Source organism: Takifugu rubripes, chromosome 20 (genome assembly GCF_901000725.2).
Source record: "Takifugu rubripes chromosome 20, fTakRub1.2, whole genome shotgun sequence".
Lineage (NCBI taxonomy): Eukaryota > Metazoa > Chordata > Actinopteri > Tetraodontiformes > Tetraodontidae > Takifugu > Takifugu rubripes.
This window is the reverse complement of record NC_042304.1, coordinates 8274457-8298303: the sequence shown is the minus strand read 5'-3', so window position 1 is coordinate 8298303 and position 23847 is coordinate 8274457. Positions and strand designations below refer to the sequence as shown.

Sequence of the window (23847 nt, the reverse complement as noted above, 5' to 3'; positions counted from 1 at the left end):
ACTAATGGAAGGAACTTCATGGAGAGAATGAGGGAAGATCCCGCCCCGCCGGCGTGGAGGGCTGAGAGCAGTTCGGCCACAGCTGGAGACGGTTCACACCGAGCGGAGAGTGCGCCGAGAATTCCAGGACGCAGCCCAGCAAAACAGGACTTATCACAAGAGTTTGAAACTTTCCCGGCGACGCGGAGGATACTCAGACTTCTGTCTTCGGTCGCGTCAGAAGTGGCGGATCGGTTGTGTCCGTTTCTGAGGCGCGTCTTTACGCACGGGAGGAGATCGAGGTCCGTTAGTCTCCAGCGGGATGTGGGACCAGTAGCTCAACCAGGTACAAAAGCTCAGTGTTGGAGACTGTTTTACTGTTCCACGATGATGAGAACATGGTTCTTATACCTTTATAAACCCGACGGTAACTAATAGTTCAGAGAAATAAGGAATAAGTTAATGACTTTAGAGTTAGTTAATAGAACTTTAGAATATAAGCTGAAACACGGCACAGATACACATCTGCACACGGTTTGGTGTATTGGAGTAACACAACAGCACAAGAGGAACTTGTCAAGGTTCATTTTTTGTTTACATCTAGTTTTATGACATAATGTATTTAACGGGTGTCACTTTAACTGCTTCCAGTTACCCTGCTCCCTTTTATATGTTGTCAGTTGAATGTATTTATCTTTGCCTTTAAACGTTGCGCTGGTCGGAATCATGTGTACCGCCTGCTCTGTGAGATACTGTTTAACTCTTGATAGTTGTCTAAGATGAAGTTCAGTCTCCTCCATTTGTCTGGCAGGTCAGTTTGGAAAGCTTTAAGATGCCAGCTGTGACCCTCCCTGGTTGAGCTTCCCTCCTGTGTCCAGTGCTTTGGCGCCCTCTGCTGTCTAACCGAAGTAGGTTGTGAAGGGGGGCAAAAAAAGGATGGGGAACGAGCTGGAGGAAGGCATGAACCTGATCATCGTCAAACACTACAACCACTCCGGGAAGTGGGATCGCCCCCGCAGCAACGACGTCAGTAAGACGGTGGTGCTGCTCTTCATCTGCGTGCTGATCGTTCTGGAGAACGTCATGGTCCTCCTGGCCCTCTGGAAGAACAAGCGCTTCCACAGCCGCATGTACTTCCTCATTGGGAACCTGGCGCTGTCAGACCTGCTGGCCGGTGTGGCCTACATTGTGAACAACTTCACCTCCGGGCGCAGGACCTTCTTCCTGACGCCGGTGCAGTGGCTGGCCAGAGAAGGGAGCATGTTCGTGGCCCTCAGCGCCTCCACCTTCAGCCTCCTGGCCATTGGGATAGAGCGACACATGACCATGGTGCGCTTGCGTCCGTGCGAGACAGCCGGCCGGGGGAGGCTCCTGGGACTTCTGGGGGCCTGTTGGCTGGTGTCAGTGCTGATGAGCGCCCTGCCCAGCCTGGGATGGAACTGCTTGAATAACATGTCCTCCTGTTCCACTGTGCTCCCTCTCTATGCCAAGAGCTACGTGGCCTTCTGCATCAGTGTGTTCAGCGTGCTGTTGGTGGCCATCATCATCCTCTACATCAGGATATACCGCTTGGTGACGTCGAGCGGCCGCAGGGTGAGCAGCCGGCCCTCGGAGCGCTCGCTGGCCCTGCTGCGGACGGTCGTTATCGTGCTGGGAGTGTTCGTGATGTGCTGGACGCCCCTCTTCTTTCTGCTGCTGCTGGACGTCGGGTGCAGCCCCCAGCGGTGCCCGGTGCTCTACCAGGTGGAGTGGTTCATCGCCCTGGCTGTGCTCAACTCCGCTCTCAACCCTCTGATCTACACCCTGTCGAGCAGAGAGATGAGAGCTGCGTTTTTCCGGTTGTTGTGCTGCTGCCAGAGCGGTTTGGAGCCCACTGGGACAACCGTGGTGGGGAACCCTCACCTGGGCACTGTCATCCCCACGGCCGAGAACAGCAGGTCCAGTTTTGGCGGAGGGGGCAGCGGCACCGGGAACAGGGGGAAGGTTCCCACGCCCATCAACTCTGAGAATAAGTGCGGGGATCCCTCGGTGACCACCGTGCCTCACCCCTCTGGACCCGCAGACCTGCTCTCCGCCGTGCTGGTGAAGGCGGGGGCGTTGCCTTCACTCAGCAAATTCTAAGCGGAATTTGCCCAGGAGTGGACTTAAATCCAGAACTGAAACAGTCTCGCTCTCAGCCACTTTCTGTCGATGCACTACTGCCAGCAAGGCCTGGAGAAGATGAAGTGATGATTCATTAGATCCATATAAACACAAGAGCATCTGAAATCAAACCACTATTTAGATTTTACATTGCAAATACGGCAGGTTTGCGCTCATATTTCAAACCACATGACCACTCTGACGATTTCTCCCTCTGGAAAGGAGAGAACATTATGAGGCAAAGTGACCTTGATTTTCTATCTTAGAAGTTGCTGACCTCAGCATTCGCTCACTTGTAACTTTTAAAAAATGTGGTCATTTTAAAACATATGCGTTGGACCAAACCCCAGGGTTCATGGACAGATGCTAAAATAACCTGGACTAAATCATGGATTAACTCATCTAGCTTGGACGAGAGAGCATCTTTATCGATGTCGTGTACACCTTTTTGCATTTTATTTGTCATTATGAGCGTTGAATTTGGGCACTTTTGCATTGTGCTGTTTGAACGTCAAACACGTGCATTTTTCATCAAAGCTAATTCTGTTAACCTATTTATTTTCTGTGAAAACATTTACAATGTTGATACTATTTTTTTAGTATAGTTTGTGTGGACACAAAACAGTTATGGTACAAAGCTGTTCTTCTTTTTTAATGTAACAAGTGGACTTCTGGCTCTGTTATGCTTGTTACACAACAGAGAACAGACAAAATTTGCTATATTACATTTTAATCAGCATCGGTGAAAAAATTGACATATGTACTGCGACTCATGTATGCAGCCCGGTGCATGGCTGTTGTTCTTTCTGCTCCAGCGTTAGCAGTGCAGCTAATAGCTGCAGCTAATAGCCCATGGTTGTTTTGTGCATTTTATCATCGGCACATCTAGAAACCACTCACACATCAACTAACCACTAGTGAATTGGAGTGTTGGATGTGAATTATTTAATGGTGGTAGACAGTAAAATTACATTTCTGCCTAGGGTGGTGTAGTGCCTTACATATTATAGCATCTGAAACATAAAATAAAAGCCGTATTCCCTTTATTGAAGATGTCGCGTCTTGTGTTTTTTATATTAAATCTCGCATCATAGTCAGGGCCCATATAAGACAGGGGAGGGGGTGCACTGTAATAAAGATGCTGAGGATGTTTGCTCATGTCAGCTGAATGTCGTAAAGCTTCACTCATACATATATTAATGGCAGAATGGTCCTATTTGTCATTTTGCAGTCTGCTATTCCAACAGCAGGAGGAGAAACGTCACGCGAGTTAACCTGCGATGTTCTGCTGTGGGGCTGGTTTCTGACTACCTTTCCTCCTGAGACCAGGGCTAGCCTGGAAAATAATTAATCCTTTGATATTTGTTTAATTAGGGGGTTCCATTTTTGTAATTACCAGTTTTCTGGTGTTTAGCTGTAGCTTAGCATCAATTAGACTCTTCAAAACAGTAGAATATTGTAGTTTTAGCGGGCTTAGCCACACACTGCCTATACGGAGGGTTTTATTTACCTGGAAACATTTAATTCCTGCATTTGAATCAGGCAGCGAAGGTTAACCTGTCTCGATGGGCCGATTGCAGCGTAGTTTGCTCTTCTTAGCACATCGCACAGCACAGCTCAGACGAGAGCTGACAGACTGGCATTTCATACTCACCTCGAGTAAACGATGTGTCTATGCCACACCCCCCCTCAGATCTGATGGAAAAAGACAGCGGAGCTGCCTCAACAGCCACGCATTTCCAGCTTAAAGGTCACTGACTGCTTCCTGTCAGAAGTGGTGTGACACTCTGTCCCTGATAAACTGGGGATGATGGTGGCCTTATGCCTTCTGTAGCCCACGAAACCTCTGACGTTGCTCCCACAACTCTGTCAAACGTCTTTCCTCTGATTACCAGCTGAACCTGGAAAAAAGAGCTTAGTATTTAAGAGGAATCTCCAGATTTTTCAAATCTGTTGTTTGGGGAGAAGAAACAGAAGCACAGAAACATGTAAGCAACTTATACACACTTCACATTTGAAAGAGGAGCAAGAAAGATTTCTTTAGATTTGCCGTGATTGCAGACTCAACAATGGTTGTTGGGAACCAGAGGAGTCTGTGAACGCAGCCAGCAACACAAGCTTTAAAAACAAATACATCTTGGAAGATTCTCACTAAAGAGGTCCAGTTTGGAACAAACAAATGAAAAGAAGTTATTATGGTGGAATTTAAATTCTAGCAACTCGTGTTGAGCACATGTCCCCTGCTAATGGTGGGCTGTGGACGTCTATGTGCACCATCACACCAGGCACCCAAACACACAAATGTGAGAAAAGAAGATTAACCTCTGAAAGTTATCATAAAAATACACAGTTAAAAAATCTTGAGATTTCAGGCTATGAAAGAAGTGGGAAAAACGACCGTTTCCTAGCTGAATGAACATCTAACTGGGTCAAACACCTTAATGAATCATGTTAACTAAATAACCGTCGCCGGTGTTCTTCCAGGATTTAGACATGGAGGATTTGTGTCATTCTCTGTGCTCAATGATACGATTTGCATATGCAAACGGGAGCACAAAAGAGGACAAGAGAATCACAACACCCCCTGTTGCCATGATCCCGGCTTTATGCCGCCGCGCATCCCGGACGAGTGCATGCATGCGTGTTTGCGTGTGTGAAAACATGTTTGCGTGTTTCTGAGAAGCACAAACAAAGACCCCATCTTGCTGCGGAGTTCTGCCGAACGGTGTTTCTGGCCAGGTCAGAGGTGGAGTGGCGCCACAAGACGGATGCATTCAGAGTGTCGGGAGCCCCAAGGTGAAGCCAATCTGTCCCAGCGCCACCTCCGCAGCTCTCCGATTCAATATGGTCCAATTACAGCGGCAACAAAGACAACAAAGACTCGTGAAAACTTTATTGACAGAGGCCCAAACGACAGGAGGCCTTTATCCAGGCAGCAGCTTTGGGAGCGGAGTCAAAGGTCACGTTGGGAGGAGGAGGGCTGAAGATGGCGAGCATCTCTCCCAAAGCCCCACCACAATTAACCGGCCTCTGCTGTGCAGACAACATCAGGCTGCAGAGCGAAGGAAACATTGATCTGACATCTCCTCTAAGTAATTTGATCTCCATTTTATTCTCCCGCAGCAACAGGAGTAAACATTCAATAAACATTCTGTTCTATTATGGACGTTTCTCCCAATAATCTTTGCAGGTTTAATTGTTTGGTCTCTTAAATGTCAGATTAAAGGAGTCTCAAGATGATGTTTTTGGTATTACAGATTCAGCCTGTAGAGAATAAGATGAACAACTGTTTTAATAGCTTTTAAATGAACAGCAGAAACTTGTCTGTTATAGCACACATTTATAAATCGGAGTAAGTCGGAGGATTACATCCATGCTGCTATGATGGCGACCGCAGAAAGAACAAAGCAAAACAGATCAAAGTGTAACAGAACATGATAGTGAGAGCATGAGAGGGAAGCTGACCCTGCTCTGAGAACAGTTCTAGTAGGAAAACTGGAGTATTCCCAATTGAACCTCTGCATCAAGTGACACTTTCTTTCTGATTGTTCACGTTTGATATAAAGTTCAAGAGATTTTTTGCATACGTTTCTGAAAAAAACTGGGAAAACAATTGAAAAAAGCAATTTAAACACCACCATGTAATAACAGATAGATGGCAGGAGCAGATCAAACACACACACACACACACACTCACACACACAGAGCAGCTGCCTTCACTCCAAACTTCCTCTGAGTGCAGCTCTCTGGCACGGCCTGACCACACACCCACCTGCTCCCACTGACCTCCGATCCATCTCCTCCTCGCCTGCCTGCCACGGCTGCAGGGATTAACAAGTCTGGCTGAACAGCAGCGTCCCGTCCCTCATTGCCCCGCCGCTGCTTTTGAGCAGCTCAGTGTGGCGTCCCCGACAGCAGATATTATCCTGAGAGATCAACTGCAGGTAAATAATCAATTAGGTCATTAAAAATGACTCTTAAGTGAAATAAATTGGGCATTAAATGGCTTTATAGGGCTCATATAATGAGTTAGACACTTCCCACACGGAGACGGTATATATCTTAAATGAGCATAAAAATCGAATCGCTGGGTGTAATCAGATTCTCGTTATATGACCTGACCCAATCACAGTGCAGGTGAATGGGGAAGAGAGGATGAGCAGACATTCTGCTTCTATATGGCATGTTTGCTCTGTTTTTTCCCCTGCCTTCACATCATGACTACGACTACTGGAGTAATCTCTGTGTGTGATCCGATTTCTCATAATCATCTAATCAGATTATGCTGTTTACACGATCACACGCACCTAATCGCTCCAGAAGACTGAATAATGGTAGGATGTTTGTGCTCATGTCAACAGGCTGATTCTGACTAAAAGAACAGATGGAAGAAGTGCAGTGTAGCAAGTTCTTAACGTGGCCACGCACGGTTTTTACAGCGTGTTTTGATGTCAGTTGTCGGGAAGACTCAGCCAGTCGCCCCGTGTGTGTTGTGTGGATATTCTTCCATATTATCTTGATCTGAAACATGCCTCTAGCTTTTGCTCCTCTCAGACTGTTTTCCAGATTTATTTATTCACATTTCCGAGCACAGACATTATCATTTCATACTTAGATTTAATAGTTAATAAACTGGAATATTTCCCTGCCATTTTAACGCTGGTTTGGTGTCGTGACAGTGTCACAGCCACCCTGAAACTTTAGAGGCCAACCTGACTTCAGCTGTCGCTGGTTCACATCCGTGCTCCAAACGCCCCGACGTGTCAAGGCGGCAGACAGGCGCGTTTGCCCGCCTGACAGAGCTCTTCGCGTGTGCACGCTCTGGATGTTTTCCTGATGTGTTCCCTGGCTCGCCGCTGATCACAGGTGTTTGCTCCTCCCGGCCTGCCTGAAGGATTAACAGCTGCAGGCGCCGCCATAATCGCTGTCCTCTCCACAAATCAGACACGGGGCACAATGGGATTCAGACGTGACAGCTGCGCACACGCACGCACAAGAGCCGAGGAGGTAATGTTGCTACGGCGACACCATTCGTTTGTAGCCTACACAAACGTGCCCTTAAAAATAAGTCGGGACTAGCTTCTTTGAATGGGCTTTATTTACGGGGGGAAAGGAAGGGGAAGGTAAAATTTATGTAGAGATGCATGAATATTTCTTTGATTCCTACAAGCTGTAATTTTCAAGCTGTCATTATTATTCATACCCCTCCCTGGGGAGCCTTGTTGAAAAAATGGAACTAGAGAGCCATAGTCTCTCTAACATTCAAACACACACACAAACACACACCCACACACACACACTTGCTTGGAGTCTTGTCAGGGAAGTAGCGCCAGACACCCTTCTCCCCACTCCGCTTCCCCTCCCTCCCATCAGAGAGGGATCCAGCTCGTCTCCTCTCCCCGTCACATGGGTAATCAGCCTCTGCTATTTCATTTTGGCTCGGTAATGAAAGCAATCCCAGCGCTTTTCACTGCAGAGCTGCCCAAATAATGAGAGCCGCCTCGCCTCGCCTCGCCCCCTCCCCAACCACACCTCACCCTCTCCCTCCTGGCACGGCTGTTAATGGATGAACGGAAGCAAATGCACTGGCAACGTTGCCAAGCCCCTTCTGTCTTATTTTCCCCATTCTCTTCTGGGTTGCAAATCAGTAGATTGTAAGTCATTTTTATCATCTATTATTTGAAATCAGAATAAACCTGCCTTTCATCCATTGGCACCGGTTGTACACTGGCAGAAGAACCCTTTTCCAACTGCGTCTTACCGATTTTCAAACAAAAGAGGCAAGAATTCAAGAAACAATCAAGCAGACAATGCTGAAGAGGCCATTCAGAAAACTGCCTGCTACCTGAACTAAAACACCAGCCTTCACCTAACAATCTAGTGACTGACGACAAGCTGAAAAAAGAATGAGGATCCAGCTCAGCATCCATGTTTTACTTCATGTCCATGAAAAGACGACAGTGACGGGTTTCACAAACCCTACACGTCTCTCAACTGGACGAGATAACGAGGTGCAGGTCAGAAAAGTCCACATGAGTACCAACAAAACACAACTGTGGCTAACAATTCCCAGCCAGATCCTTAAAGTCCATCGGCACGGCGCCACAGGATGTCCGGGCAGAGGATTAAATGTTGGGTTGTGTACAAAAGGTGGAAACCTTTTATCTCAGAAAATAGCTTTCTTTATGGAAAACGTGCATTTCCCAACATTTACAGGTACAAATATGAAAAATCAGAAAAATATGATATGAGGTTTTCATCTACATCGTTCAGTCGGGTGTTTTTTTTCTTTTTATGTGGGACAACAAAACCTCTAAACTAAATCTACTGCAATCTGAGTACATTCAGAAGAGAATACACACGTTCCTCCGAGATCTGCTGGATTTAATTCAGCTGTGGAATAAAGTGTATAAGGAAAAAGGACCCCAGCTGTCCCGGGCCTTTGATTTGGAAAAGAGTGGCAGAAATTACATCATGGTTGGTGTATGGATCTGCCATTATAATGGAGATCCTGAATGTTCCAGACATTTGGCACAGCATCAGTGGAGGCTGTTAGCTTTAGCCTGTGGGGTGAGGAATTAAAAGTATCCAGTTTGACAAGAACACTAGCACTGGACATTCTGGTCCACGTGTCCATCGGAAATAACTCCTGCAGGTCCAGGCAGACCGTGGAGGGAAGTCAGAGTGTCTGCACCAGCACTGGGAAGAGCAGGGACAGGTGTTCTGCACCTCGGACCGGGAGTTTATGTGTGGTGTAGAAATGGATGACCTCTGGGATGGTGTCAAAGGGAGGGCTGTTCTGTCCCAGCACGTACTTCCCGTCTTTGCACTGAGTCAACTTCATGTGCATGAAGCCCTGGCAGCTCCTGCGAGGGAAAACACAAGAGGATTGCTCTGAGAGATGAAGGAGACAGGCAGATACACGCTGACAGACATGTTGTGATACAGGCTCTGAGTGGGGACAGCACAGGATCAGATGTCCAAGGGAGAGAAATGCAGCTAGCCGCAATTAGCAGATAACTGATAGAATAATAACTGTGTGTGCTTCAAGAACACTCGGTATTCTGGGAGAAATCAGCCCCATAACAGACAGGATTAATGACTGTTATCAGCTCATTTCTCTGATTGTTCTCCTTATTAAAAATACTGAAATAGCAGCAAGATCGTACTCTGGGAGGCATTTAAAATGCCTCAGTGCTGCAATGTGTAAAACTGTTTTTGCTGAAAAGTTTAGAAATCAATGTGGTGCACACTTAACATTCAAACTTTTTTCCTCACATACATGAGATGTCAGAAATGACAGCTTGGATTTGAAATTTCCTCATTTTTCTGCCCTTTGCGGCCATTAGAGTAACAAAGCCTTAACAGCATGTGACAACTTAGGAATAAAGGGACATTATAATGGCTCAGTGCGTGGGCTAATAGAAGAAATGACAACTCAAAGGAGAATGTGAGGGGAGAATGCTAAACCATCAACGTGTCTGAGCTGGAACTCTGCGTCGGTATCGCTCCCTGTAAGCCATGACATGACTTCCCCTTTAAGCGAGCCAGCCCATGACAGAGTATGTCTAATTATAGAAGCAGAGGGAAAGAAGGGGGCTGGATCCAGTCATTTTATAACTGTCATTGCTCAAGTAAACTAAATAAAAATTTGAAGAGTGGTGCAACTGAACAAAAACTGTGACAGCCAAACAACAGACAGTTTCTGATCATCCCACTGGCCTCCTGAGAACTGCTACTTCAACCCGCCAGCGTTAACAAATGTGCTTTCATCTAATCCTGTTTGTTTGTCTCCCATGTGACATTGTGCGTCTCTTGTATAAATATGCATGCTCCAACTCTTTGGTATGATGTACACTTGGAGCGATGCCTTATTTTTGTCCCATTTTAACAACCAATTGTCTGTGAGACTGCGTTATCTTAACGTGGTGGTTAAAATGGATCTAATCCAGACAGAATGTAGCTATCAAAGAATGTGTCCTTCCACTGTAACATGGAATGACTCAAAATCTCAGAATAACCAGCAAATTAGTCACAACAGCCTCATCCATATATGGTGGGACAATGTCATTCGCTGCCCAACGTCATGATACTGCTGTGTGTGGAATACTAATGTAAAGGATGTGTTGTATAAGTTACAACTACCAACAACGAGCGCTTTCCTGCCAGAGGAACTACACAACCCTCATCGGAACCTTTTCAGTTGCAGGCATGTCCTTTGACACTCTCAATTTAGCTCCTTTTTCTGGGTCAGGCTTGAAACTACCTGTCATGTATGTTGGTAGGTCAAACGCCACATGAGACATGCCATGAAATGGCAACTTTGCTGTGAATCGCAGTTTGTCTCACGTCGCTTCACACGAGTTCACATGAATACAGCCAGAAAAACAGTCCTGTGGGAAAGCTGCTCCTGGGGAAGGCTCTTCAGGTGGTTTGTGTGTCTGTGTGCGCGTGCACGACTGTGGGAATTGTTCATGCTTGATCCCATTCAGACTTTGAAGGTGATTATTGAAGGACAGTTCCAACGTCTAAACAACTAAAATAATGTCAATAGGAGGGCCGGCCCACATTTGGGGAAGCGCCGGTGGCGACCTTGCAATGCTGCCTCTGTACATGTGTGTGCGACAGTGAGTGTCAAGCCCGCTCTGCTCATTTAAATGAGTAATGCATGAGATTGTTTCTATGTCGGCGCAACACAGTGACACCCCTGCACCCCTCCAGCACCCCCCCCCGCCCCCTTCCCATGGAAGGTAATACATATTCATTAGCGATTACAGGGAAGATGATGTGTGCACTGAAGTGTGCTCTACCTGCCTGATTACCACTTAGAGAGCCCATTGGGGTCAGCGAGGGGGGGGCACTCACTAAGGCAAGGGTAGGGTGAAGAATGAGGGATGATGAGAAAGCGATGTGAGGCCAAGACGATGGATCATGGCACTAATTACAAGGGAGAGATTTGACCAGATAAGCAGTATTGTACCCTGCAAATGAGTATCGGGAGAGGAATGAGGGCAGCGATGATCTTGAGAGGAGGGGGAGGCAGATGGAGAGGTGTGGAGACTGCGATATGAGAGAGGTAACTCAGATGGCTTCACACGCACTTCTCAGACTAACCGTGTGTGTGTGTGTGTGGGGGGGGGGGGGTTGCAATTAAATTGTAAAAATGTGTACTGATTTATTTAGCAAGGGTGCATTTGTTTGCCTCACTCTATGTGTGACTGTGAATGTGAATACATCTTACCGTAGAGACAAGGAGTATTCGGAGTGGTTGGTCTGGCTGGTCCTCACCAGGTAGCTACACTCTTTACACAGCGTTAGCAGAGACTCCGCCTCTGAACGAGACAAGGAACCGTGGTACCATCTGACACACGGAGCAGAACACAAACACACTTCAGAGGCTGAGAGCAAATCAAAATCACTTGTTTGAGACAATGCATGATTCATATTGTGTGCATCATTAAAGCTCACATTCAAATGTGGCACACTGGGTTAAAATAACTCCATAAGCTTGCATACATACACCTGTTTCTCCAGAGGCAGAGCAGGATCCACTCTTTCCCCCATCATCTGGCCGTCCTGTGGCATTCGGAACTTCATCCCACCTCCCGCCAGCGGGCTTGACCTCGGTCCGGGAGGACGCAACCGCTCGGTGGGAGAAGAGGAACGGTCCCATTCTGCACCGTCAAACTGTACTGTTGGACAAAAAAAAACCTTGTCGTGTTTAAATGAACCAATGTTCAAAACATGATTGAACCTCACAGCCAGACTAAGGTAAACACAAGACACTCGGATATTGCTAAAAGTAGCACGTAGCACAGGACCCATGCGTGGATGGGTTGAAAAGGAGGGCAGAATGAGCCTCACTGACAGATAGCCAGATTATCTTTGTCAGCACAATTACGTGTTTTATGACACCACGAGGACCGACAGAAGAAGTAATATTGGCATTTTCTATGTCTGCCTGTTGCATTTTTCTTTCTCTCCAGCCTATTACTTGATGTTTACCACACTTATTGCACCCCGGAGTTGACCGCGTGCACAAGCTAGAGGGTTATTTACCTCTTTGTGTTATTCCCTCCCCAACATTCAACCATTGAATTTGCATTTTCCTCCATCAGAGCGAAGAACTGCAGGACTGACCTGAGAGTTGGAATTTTCTACACCATAATGGCCTCATCTGTCAGCACAATCATTTCCTTGTTTGTAAATGTGAAGACGCACACGTTCTCCCCCTCTACCAACAAAAACCACTGGTGCGAGGGGTAGATAGCAAATCCTAACAAAAAGTGGCAAACACCCACAGAAAAGAATCTGAAGCCATCCAATAAAAACACATGGCAAGATTAGTGTAGATTAAGAAAATGTAGTATAAATTTAGCATGACATTTCTTTAAAAAAACCTCTGAGGGATTGTGTGTTAACAAAGAGCTCCAAGTGCACCAGTTGCTGGTGGTGCAGATGAGGCCACGAGGAAAATTAGAAGGGGGAACCGGAGCAGATGTGGGACAACAGCTTGGGTGAAAAAGGTCAGGGTGACTGCATGTGCACGCTGGTGCTGATAAAGGATAACAGGGTGGAGGGAAGAGGGAAGGGGGGGGTCAGGGTGGGAGGTCACCTTGCTCTCCGACTGGGGTTGTTGAACCACCGGGGTATGCCCGGATAACTCCCTCCCTACTGGATATGGTAGGAGGGTGAGAAAAGGGGGGGGGGGCAGAGTGAGAAAACAGCAGATGGGTTGGAACAAAGTTAAAGGAAGGAATGCGTGAAAGAGATGCAGCGATGATTAAGAGCAGAAATCAGGTGTGATATTTTACTGCGAGGGAACGTGGAGGCGCGAGAGATGGAGGTTCTCCTGAGAGTAGCCGACAGGATGTGTACACAAGCATATGTGATGTCATGATGAAATTTAATACACCCCCTGCCTGACAGGGGGAGGCAATTTAATCTCTCTCAACTTGCTTCATCACACTGGTGAAAAATATTGTTTGAGACCCTGCAGTTATGGAGTCATCCATCATGTGAGATCAGAGTGAAAAAAGCCATGAAGATGGAACTGAAAAGACACGACAAGTCAAGAGCTGCATTATTTATGGTCATCTGAACAAATCCAGTTGAAGAAATGAGCTAGACGCAGCGATGAAGGCAAAATGGGGCTTTACCCCATATTGTGCTGGTGGGAGCTCATAGAATAATGCTACATTCAGGGCCCTACCTACAGCAACAGAAGGTGCACTGTGAGGGAGGCCTGAAATAGCTCATTATCTCCCGTGGCACGCCGCCATCCACGCTAAAAGTCTTAACTGCAGCTTTACACACATGCATTATGCAATTTTCCAGGTTAGCGCCGCACATTCGGTCCCCGCTTGCAGACAAAGCCGATTACAAAACAAATAAAAGGAAAAGAGGGTGATGTCTTAATGAGTCGACAAATCCAAAGCCCCCCCCCAGGCCGGCGACATCAAAGGCCATTTGAATGGGCGTTTGGAGTGAGACCCGGGCTGTACATACATGCCTCTCTCCTGCCTTTGTTAATTATTGAGCAGGCAGACACACTTCGCCACTTTCTCCGGCTCTCTGAATTATTGATGCGTGGTGCAGCACAATGGTCCCCCATCTGGTACGGGGCACAACTCCGCTCAAGCCCGGGTTGAAGTGTGGCCCGGCACCCTTCGATGAGAGACATGCCTGCAAAAGCTGAGGACTAAATGACCCACGTATACACACACATGTACGTACACACCTGCTCCACTCAATCACTGGTGGAGAGACATAAAGAGACATAGAGAGAGGGAATGAGTGACAGATAAGCTCATGCAGCTGTGGCACAAATCGGGAATTTGTCTTGATTCCTCAATATCCAGGTTTGGATGATCAACCATTTTTAAGAAGTAAAATGTTTTGCTTCATCTATAATGATTTCCTTTCTTCCCATTTGTAGACATGCAAACACACATGTGTGCCTTCACCAAGCAGAGATCAGTGGGGATTAAAGCGGATTCAATCTTTAGACATGTCTGACACACTCTCAGGAAGTGTAATGCAGTTTAACTCGGGGGTTCACACGATGCCGCAGAATCAACCTTTGCATGATTTTGTATCTGTATAAATTCTCATTTTTGTGCGTGAGTCAAGTGTAATTATTAAATCCAGCACCAACATCTGGCTCCTATCGACTTCTAAGGGGATCCAGTGGCTCTGTCAAACATGGAATGCTATTAGTGGCCAGTTTTGTTCTTCCATAAAAGACAATCACACACTTTAATGGATTACTGATGCAGAATTCATGTCAGATCCCAGTATGTACATTTGTGTTTAAAACAAAGCAACATGTTTTTCATCCATTCTGACCTTAATTTTAACCCCAGTGATGGAGCAGGCAACAGAGATCCAGTAATCTGTCATCAAACCAGCATGTGCCGGCTGATACGGCTAACTGCTAACAATTATCAAAATTACCTAAAGTGGAGGGAGGTGCCGGGATTGTTTCCTTACCGTGTTTGACGCAAGTGATGGATAACTGACTTTCCATAAGCACCAGCTGCTCATTTTGTTCTTGTAATGGAGGCGGTAGACAAAGAAACGAGAGCAGCTTCATCAGGTCTAATAAGACGTCTGCTTCTCAAACATCCTTCACATCTCAGCTGCCCTCTATAAGGTCTTTTGATCAGCAAAAAGGGCCCCATGGGGACAAATAATTAGCAACCTTATAGCATTGAAAAGAGGTAGGTTCATTTTAATTATAATCTTTAAAATGGGATTATCATCCTTGTATTCATTCACGCTTCTTTTCACCATATTTCAGTCTTCTCCATCATTCACCTGTCTTTCAGTGAAGTGGGGAATTATATCCCATATTGCTCCACCCTGCTGCACTTTTATCATCACCAGTGCTGGTGGGGAGAATCACAAAGGACTTGGCTTTTCATTAACATCACCGAGGGTTCACTCCAAAGCTGGAGGAAAAGCCGCAAACGAGCGGAAGAAAAGAAGCGAGAAATGTGACAAAGAGCAAATCTGTGAGGGAGAAAGAGAGCAACAAGAGTCCTTCCAGTCCGGCAGTAAATTGATGAAGAGGCTGGTCAGATGGCCCCAGGGCCCACTTATACCCAGCATGACACCAGAAATGGAAATGTAATTTACTGATTCTCTCTTCACCCCCCCCCCAAACACACACACACACACACACACACACACACACACAGATTTTCATCATTCACAAACAGACACAGCGAAGTATCCTGGAAACCATGGTCTGCCCCATCTGAGTACAAATCCATGCGAGGTGTGAGATCAGTCGGCCATCTGTCCAGATATCTGCAAGCTTTCCAAGCATTTGAACACATTTCACATCAAGATAAAGGTGTCCAGGATAACACTGCATGAAAAAAGCCCATGAAACAAATACATATTTTAGCATGCTGTAGGTGCGTTGATGTGGGATTTCTCATTTCCCTGTGAGAATGTCCTAATTGTATCATCTCTGGATCAAGTAAACTCATCTATGATTGAAAAGGCACTTTTTTCCACAGTATGTAAATACACCCAAATGTGGATAAAGCAAACGATGATATGATAAGGATTTACTGTTAAATAAAAGAAATATTTGACCAGAGCAGAACATGAAGGAAAGGACTCTCTTTTCTTTGGATTTTACACCGTAGACATTTATGTTACCCAATAAAGCGGCTGCACTGGAACAAGCGGTGGATAATTACTTACTGAAATAATAATAACAATAAAAAATAATTGGGGTGGCAAGCCATTAACCCTCTCCCCTCCCTACAGGTCTCTATCAGTCCTGCACATTCATGTCCATCACCTTCAACATCAGGCGTGGTCATCAAAGAGGTAATAAGTTTGTGCCGTTGATTAGCTCACTAATTGGAGCATAGCCGCAGGAATAATATCTCACTGCTGGGTTGCATTCGGAAGTCCAGGAATTAACGACTGCAATAATTTGTGCAGGATGATGTTGAGTGGTGACAGTGTTCTAAGGCTGTAATTAAAACGCACTGGAATCAGAGGAGGTTTAGCATGTGTGAACCCTCAGGCAGCGGCAGGTTCATTCATTCCGTATTCAATGGAAAAATAAATTAAAAGTTCAGGAGGCAAGATTAGTTTTTATGTTATTCAAAAAAATAGTTGGAATATGCATTATTAACCTCGGGGACTACGTTTAACTATGGAGCTGTGCAAAATCCTAATCAGGAGGATTTGGCTCATCAGCACTTGCATGAACGTAATGCATGCAAATCCACATACAATATGCAACACTAACACTCACTCGCGTGCGCACACACACACACACACACACACACACACACACACACACACACACACACACACACACACACACACACACACACACACACACACACACACACACACACACACTTGTTTGGGCCACCATGAGCTCAACCTCCTCTCCACCTTGAATTAGGCACCTGACGATCAGAGCTGCAGAATCCACATGTGCACATGTGCTAGTGTTCGTGATGATTGCGATGCCCGTGTTGCCCCCTGTAGCGTGCTATCTGAGCGAGCGTGTCAAGCCTTCGGGGAGGCAGGGCTGCGGAGACAGCCCTGTCGCCACTACTGCCTGTTCCAGGGGTGTGAGCAAATGAGTGATTGCAGCCCGCCACAGTGGCCGTGACTCCACCTCCTCTTCCGTCCCCTCACCTCGCCGCCATGGTCCCCGACCATTAATCTTCTGCATGTCCCTCCCCTCAGAAGCCCTGAGCCCTCAAACAACCACTGAGCTGCCGCCATATCCTTGGAAGTCCTTTTCGCCTTCTCTGCTCATCTCTTGCTATCAAGCAATCGTCCTCTTTTATTTCTGCCCCATCCTCCTCCTCCTGCTCCTCTTCCTCCTCCTCGCCGTCCCTCCCCTCCCCAAGTCAATCAGTAGGTCTGGGAGTGTGGATTGAAGGTGAGAATGGAAATACTGTTTGTGTGTTTATACTTTGGTGCTTTGGTCTGCTCAAATAATCAACACGCCAACTTATAACAGTGGTTTGCTCCACTGACGGGATGAAACGCTGCTCTGCAAGATGCCCAAATGGAAAAGAAAATGACAAAAATAGGAATGGGTGGTGAAGTAGGTGAGAAGTGATGTCGATCTATACATTTCTCTTTGTTCTTTAGAAATCATCGCCACTTTCTAATAAGTTACGCGGCCTTAATGCAGCTTTGCAATTTAAGTGATCAACATGGTTATTCCTCATTGACCAGGACTTCTCTTATTAAGACTGGATAAGCTGTGCACGTGTAGGCATTTAATTAAAAGAGGAGAAAAGGGGGAGGCGGGGAGGACAGGAAATAAGAGATCGGGGCGGGAGTGCTGATTTATTATCCAATCACCTTGACCTTGTGACTTTCAGATCCAGCTCAATTAATTCAAGCTGACCCTTCATGCAGCACACTGATCCACTCTGAAATGAGCTAATCAGTCTAGATCTGTTGCCTTTCTCCTCTATGCACCTCTTAGATTACCCTCTTTGGTTCTTCAACATAAAAAAACACCCATGACAAACAGGAGTAAACATCTGATAATTGCTGTAGACGACATATACAATTGAGACAAAACATTGCCAGGAAATGAGAGACAGTGTGTGTCATGTGAGGTGACTGAAGGTTACACCACTTTTCATGTAAAAAAAGGATACATGGGGATCCGACACCACATTAAAGGTCAGAGTATTTCACATTGCTGTATCAGCAGCAGGGTACTCGCTGTTCTCCTGTGAGGGCTCTGACCTTTGAAAATTATTCTACTGGATGATCTTGTCTGATCTAGTCTTTTCTTAATAAGAAAAATATATTTTGTGAGCCATCTTTAAAAAGGGAAGCTCTGAGAGCTTTGGTTTTGGTTTGAGTGAACCACAAATCCATGGATGTTGCTTGAAGTCTTCCTGCGAGTTGTAATTGTAATTGCCGTTACCTGCAAAAGCTTTGGAGATGTGATCCTTTTTCCATTCCCAGGGTTGGTCGTACTCGTCAGCCGGTCTCTCGTCGTCCTGCGGCAGCTTGCTGCTCTCCTTTCCCTCCTCGTGCACATCCCCGTACACCAGGCCCAGACGCTGGCCTCGCTCATCCTCGTACGGGGTGTCGTAGAGCTGCACCTCAGCCCGGGCTCTTCCTCCTGATCCACGCTGCAGCTCTTTGAATGCAACATACATAACGGGTTCATGCTTGGATGCTTTTCCACTTCGATTTTTAATATACCTTGAAATAACAAGCAATGTTAATAGCAATTAGTTTCCTCATCACATGGACCTAATTCAGCACAGCAAAATAAAGTGAAATGCCCAACATGACTGGAATTAAAATAGAGAGACAAATGGTGTTTGCACAGCCTGCCGCGGGCTCAAAATCTCATATATGGGGCTTAACGGGGCCCCGAGCTGGATGCCGAGTGGCGACATTGTTGACAATCACAGCCCCCCTCCCCATGTCCATTCTGAATCCCAGCAGCAAACTGATGCAGCATGCAACAGCGCCAACATTGCCCGTGAAGATTCTCATCACAGTCTCAGTGGGTTCCAATAGTTATCAGCACCTGCAACTGTTACGTGTCATCAGGAAATAAAAGGATTTATGATTATTGATGCAAGCAGAGGGGGAAAAAAATCTGATTTCTGCCTGCAGTGGAAATTCAGGCGCTTTGATACACTGACCTCAAAAATATGTTCCTTTGAAAGGAACAGGTGGGATGTGAGGGGGGAAAAATAGGAGGAAAAACGTCAGCATCTTTTATGCACATAGCCAGCAGCAGACCACACACCAGAAAAGCCACTAAGTGGAAGGATTCTCTGGTGGAAAACTTTAACCTTCACACAACAAGATGCTGCTTTTGAACAACCTTTCAGTCACCATGGTGACCAAACGGAGGCCCTGGGGAAGGGGCCTAAGGTTATGAGGAATGCGAGATGCGAGAGCGCGATGTGCGGGAGGTGAATGTGGAAAAGGAAGCAGAGAGGAAACAAGTGGAGGGAGGGAGGGAGGGAGGTGAGGGGAGGCAGGGGTCTGTCACTGCTTGATGTTAAGTCATTGAGACGGAAAGATGGTGGGGACGTGCACTGCTCTACCTGCGCTGGGAACCGACAGTGTCAGCAACAGCATGGAGATGAAGGAGATAAAAGGTAGAGGTGGAAAGGTAAAAAAAAAAAAACCTGACATGTGGGAAGTCAAATGAGAAAGACACAGAAAACATGATGGTAGAAAACAAAAGGCAGGGGGTGGGAATATGACAGAAAGGCAAAATATAGAAGACTGAGGGGAATAACAATGGTGAGGACTGCTCCACACAGAAAGGAAAAAATATCTGCCTTAAATTAAGAGTGTTTTTTCTTTGTGTCTTTGTGTGAGACAATTACGATTCTCATCCCTAAACCACTCTGCTGTTTTTTTTTTTTCACTGAACAGCTGACAAGTGCAGACAAAAGCAGGGAGACTGACAAGCGCAATTCAATGCCACTAAATGAGCACTGACAAAACTGCCTGTAATCACAGCTTCAAATCAGATGTAATCTCTCCAGCAGCTTTCATCCCGCTGTGGCACAAAAAGATTTTCTTTAAGGTCTCTCAGCTGATCTGTGGAATAGATTCGCTCCAAACCCCACAACACAAATACCATTTTTTGGCCATCGAAAGGCAGCCCGAGTCACAATAGAATGAGAGGAGGACACAAAATGGTTCTAGAGGACAGATCAGAGAGACAGTCAGACTCCCCCCGGGGGAACAGAGAGCCCTCAAGATGAAGTGAGATAGAGAAATGGAGAAATGGAGGGGGAGGTTTTCACACTAAATGGCTGGGACAGACAAGAGAGAGCGGGTGAAAGGGCCAGACAGAGATGTTACAGGAGGAAAGACAAATGGAAAACGATAGATGTGAGCTAGAGGATGTGGGAGAGAGGCACGAGGAGGGAGAGGAGAGGAGATACTGAACAGACATCGTCTCAGAGGCGTTCTGTACGGCTGAGAGCCGACTGTGATGTACTGACAACACAGAAGACTGGACACGTTCCACATTCTACTGTTGAGCTGACGACTAACAAATGGGCTATTAATTCTGAAAGATCTGCTGCTGGAATCAGAATTATTGATCAAGTCCAAGGAAAATAAGAAAATATAAAATCATTCTGCAAAAGCAGAAAAATGGGCCTTTAAAATTGATCCCACCAACCTGTAATGACCCTCTGGGCCTCATATGGTTCCATGTAGCTATTGTTCTCACAGGGAACTGGTCCGAAATCGGCTTCTGGTCTGTGATCCAAACGTGCATCGAAGGGGTCCGAGTAATCTGTGTCACCAGCCAGTGGAGCAGAAGGCAATATCTGCAGGACAAAATACACAAAAATGAGAATTTAAAAGAAATGAGCTCATCAGAACCCAACATATGGATCATTAAAATACCATAACATGAATCTGATGAATGGCAGATTATTTTTTGTGGTTAGACTACATACACTCTTTGATTTATTTAATGTGTGTTTTAAGCAGTTTTTCTCAGACGGTTGGTTGCTGGGGAGCATTTATCCCATCATGCAAGCACAGGTGGAAAACAATGGTCATCTGGCACAGCTACAGTAGCAGCCATATGGTCTCTTTGTCTCTCTCTGACATACACCTTTGGAAAACTCTCCCTCTCCATCCCTCTTTGCCAGAGTTTCCCTTTCCTTCCCAAATTTTTGCTCAACATAATCCCTGTTTGATTCCGGAAAAGGTCACATATCGACGCACAGGAATCTGCTATGTTAATTAGCGTGCAGGAGTTCCCACAGACCCTGGGAAATAAACGAGAGCAGGAGTCGAGCGGAGGAGACAGGGGCTCCGATCGACCCCAGTTAAGACTGTTACTTCAATCCACTTCAGCTCTATCGCACTTGTAGCGTTTTCCACGAGTGGAGTCATGGATTTCACTGGCGTGATGAAAGCCCAGCAATGCCTCTCACCTTACTCAGCACATGTGAGCTGATTTAATGTAAAGACCAGCTCCTTGTTAAACCTCTGGCTCTTCCCCAGGTGCTCTCCCGACATTTCCCGCTGCTTTCACATGTTCCTTTCAACACCATTGGTGACAACGGCAGAGTGCTGTAGCATTGCTAACACATACAGCACAAAAATATAAGTTATGCTTCTCAGCGGCTCGTGGCACATCACCACATTCCTTATGGCCTCAGAAATACACGTGCATGGGGTCTCTCTCTCAGCTTGCAAAACCAAACCCTATTTATTATTTATGTAGGGACATAAACTCGAGGGACTGTGACCCTCTCCAACTCAATGAGCCACTCAAACCATCAATATTGTCTTCTATCCAAGATGGGAATTTATGTGGCCCGTGGGATTTACAACTATATGATTTATGCTAACGGTGCATATTTGTGATGACACATGCAACTAGTCACACTCTGATGGAGCCTGTTCAATAAATCTTGAAAGAAATAAGCAGAGAGCAAAGTGGAATGGTGTATCTGTCCCTCCACCACTTAACCGCCTTCCCTCCTTTTTTTTTCTCCTTCCTTTTTTATTAAACATGACTGCTGTAAAGAACGTTTGTCATCACCTGCTCTTTGTTTGGGATGCCTACAGACACATGTGAGGGAAATGAGACGCTTACAGGCTCGGGGTGGTCTTCTAAAGAGATGGCGCTGAGGAGGATCTTGGTGCGACCCAGTTCCTGGGAGTCCACTTTGATCAGTCTGTGTTTGGGCGACTTCATGTCCACACCAGAGGACTTCATGGGAGACCCGTACACAGGCGTGGCAGGGTCTGAGGCCCCAGACTCACCCCTGGGCCTGTTCTCAGAATTGTCGTAAGGATCCTCAAAATCTAGATCCCGCTGGAGCCTGTAGGCTTTGAGGATCTCGCTCTCTGTGTAGTCTGGTGTGGGCGGCTGTGGCGGCACCTTCCTGCTGCCGAAGCTCAGGTAGTCCTTCAGCCACTTGGCCATGGCACCTTTGATCTCCAACCAGATGATGTGTGAGAAGGAGCCAACTGTGGACAGAAATGGATTGACTGAAAAAAAACAACAGTTTCAAATTCCTCAAGCCACTGTTAAAATTACAAAGTTGCTTTTCTTCCCCCCCCCCCCTCTGGACAACTTTCTTTACAGTCAGCAAAGGTGAAACAACTTCACCAGCATTTATGCACTCTGTTTTGAGCACAGAGTGATATGGCCTGGCACGTGGACTTTGCTCAAAGGTTCCAATTACATCTCACACCCCAGCAATTCAGTTCCACAGCAACCTGCTGGCACTGAGTACAATGAATCATTCACAGTTGCGCAAAAATTAAGCACATTATCTATATTTAACACGCATTTTCCTTATGGAGTAGCCAAACAGCCACATAACCACACAGTCCGGGTTGATCGCCCACTTGTACAGAACTCTAAAATGACTTCCAAACAAAGACGGCCACCAACACCACTGTCCGTGCGCCGAAGACACGCACACTCACCAACCTCGTTCAGTCCTTCAGCCACTTTGAATCATTTATTTGGCGTTTCTCCATGGCGATCAGGAAAATAGCAGCGCGCAGAGCTGACACGTCCATCCACTGCGCGCTTTTTCCTTCATAAAGGAGCGCAGGAGAAAGAAATCAGCGCCGCTTTTTCTGGATCTAAACAGGCGCTCAGGAGGACGCGTCGCGTTCCTGTGACTGCGAGCGTGCGAGTGAAGTGAGAGACTCCAGCTCCGAGACAAACTCAGCCGAGCGATTAAAGGGGAGGCGCTTCACCCCCCAGAGGAATACCCCCCAGTTCCCTTTCGCAGGCAGCTGAGCGTTCATTCACTGGAATATCTGCACATCAGACGGGCTGCAAACGCAGATACCCTCGAAAATTCCAACAATTGCACAGGGAAAACAAATGAAAGAGCGGAGACTGGGGGTGGCATCAAAAAAGAACAGGAGCGCAACGATGTGCATTATTTATTAATCCAACATCACCGATTCCTCACTTATTTTAGGATTGTTGCATATGTCGCGAATAAATTTGCTGCTTCTCTGAAAGTAAATGTAACTACAGAAAGGGTCTGAGGGAAGTTAGCACCCGCCACTGATGTAGTGAAGTAAAGAGGACAGAAAAACAGTCTTAAAAAAACAAAATGACAAACCCACTGGAGGAAAGTCAGCATTTCATTCCTTTTTACGTAGTGTTTTTTCTCTCTCTCCCTTTCTGGGGGTTTCACTCTCTCGCAAATGATGCCATTTAGATCCAGGCTGAGGGAGATTGAATTGTGTGCCACACGCTGACTAAGGCCATCTCAGAACGTGAAAAGCCAGCAAACGCTCCTTCTCTTTACGACATCCATGATCTCACTTTCCTCCAGGGGCGGGGGACTGGATGAGGTCATTGAACTACAATGCACCCCCTCCCCTATCACCGCAGCCATCAGTATTATCCCAGGCCTCCACATCTTCCCGCCATGCTTGTGGTTCTCCTCCAGGGCTGAGTTCATGATCCAATCTCTGGGCTGTGAGGTGATTCTAAAGGCACCATGAGTGTGTCATTAAAAGCAACTTACAGAACCCTGCGTGTTGATTTAAATCAGTCACAGAGATGAAGCTGGAAACCTGCACGCAGTCGATTTTATGACATCAGGTGAGAAGCATCTGAGTCCTTTAGATGATTTCCACAGCCTGATATCCTTTGGATATGCTATAAGGGGAATGTAAAAATAATACAGTATAAGCAATGTTTCGAGCCTGTTCTGTCCCGTA

General features: G+C 46.3%; 2 protein-coding genes across 4 annotated transcripts; one reads left to right on the top strand and one right to left on the bottom strand.

The window, feature by feature from the left end:
• On the top strand, nt 1–3172 carry s1pr3a (sphingosine-1-phosphate receptor 3a). The gene is made up of 2 exons (XM_011614818.2): nt 1–325; nt 791–3172. The coding sequence occupies exon 2, from the start codon at nt 916–918 to the stop codon at nt 2098–2100; it is 1185 nt and encodes a 394-aa protein (XP_011613120.1). The 5' UTR covers nt 1–325; nt 791–915; the 3' UTR covers nt 2101–3172.
• Nucleotides 3173–8280: 5108 nt separating this feature from the next.
• shdb (Src homology 2 domain containing transforming protein D, b) lies at nt 8281–22821 on the bottom strand. Of its 3 annotated transcripts, none has more exons than XM_029828563.1 (7): nt 22579–22821; nt 21743–22119; nt 20306–20456; nt 18062–18280; nt 11642–11813; nt 11363–11482; nt 8281–8987 (listed from the first exon to the last, which is right to left on the bottom strand). In XM_029828563.1, exons 2-7 carry the CDS (start codon nt 22073–22075, stop codon nt 8801–8803), a joined length of 1182 nt encoding a protein of 393 aa, XP_029684423.1. In that variant the 5' UTR covers nt 22076–22119; nt 22579–22821; the 3' UTR covers nt 8281–8800. The 3 variants fall into 3 exon arrangements, with proteins under 3 accessions (XP_029684423.1, XP_011613121.2, XP_003974187.2); XM_011614819.2 differs by having other exon boundaries at nt 22585–22821; XM_003974138.3 differs by having other exon boundaries at nt 22589–22821.
• Between the last annotated feature and the right edge of the window lie 1026 nt (nt 22822–23847).

Bases quoted from the DNA above. Each gene is read 5' to 3' on its own strand.
- s1pr3a (XM_011614818.2), top strand. From the start codon at position 916: ATGGGGAACGAGCTGGAGGAAGGCATGAACCTGATCATCGTCAAACAC.
- shdb (XM_029828563.1), bottom strand. From the start codon at position 22,075: ATGGCCAAGTGGCTGAAGGACTACCTGAGCTTCGGCAGCAGGAAGGTG. The intron at 20,457-21,742 runs GTAAGCGTCTCA...TTTGTCCTGCAG, and splicing joins TAGAAGACCACCCCGAGCCT to ATATTGCCTTCTGCTCCACT. The intron at 11,483-11,641 runs GTATGTATGCAA...TCCGTGTGTCAG, and splicing joins CTGCCTCTGGAGAAACAGGT to ATGGTACCACGGTTCCTTGT.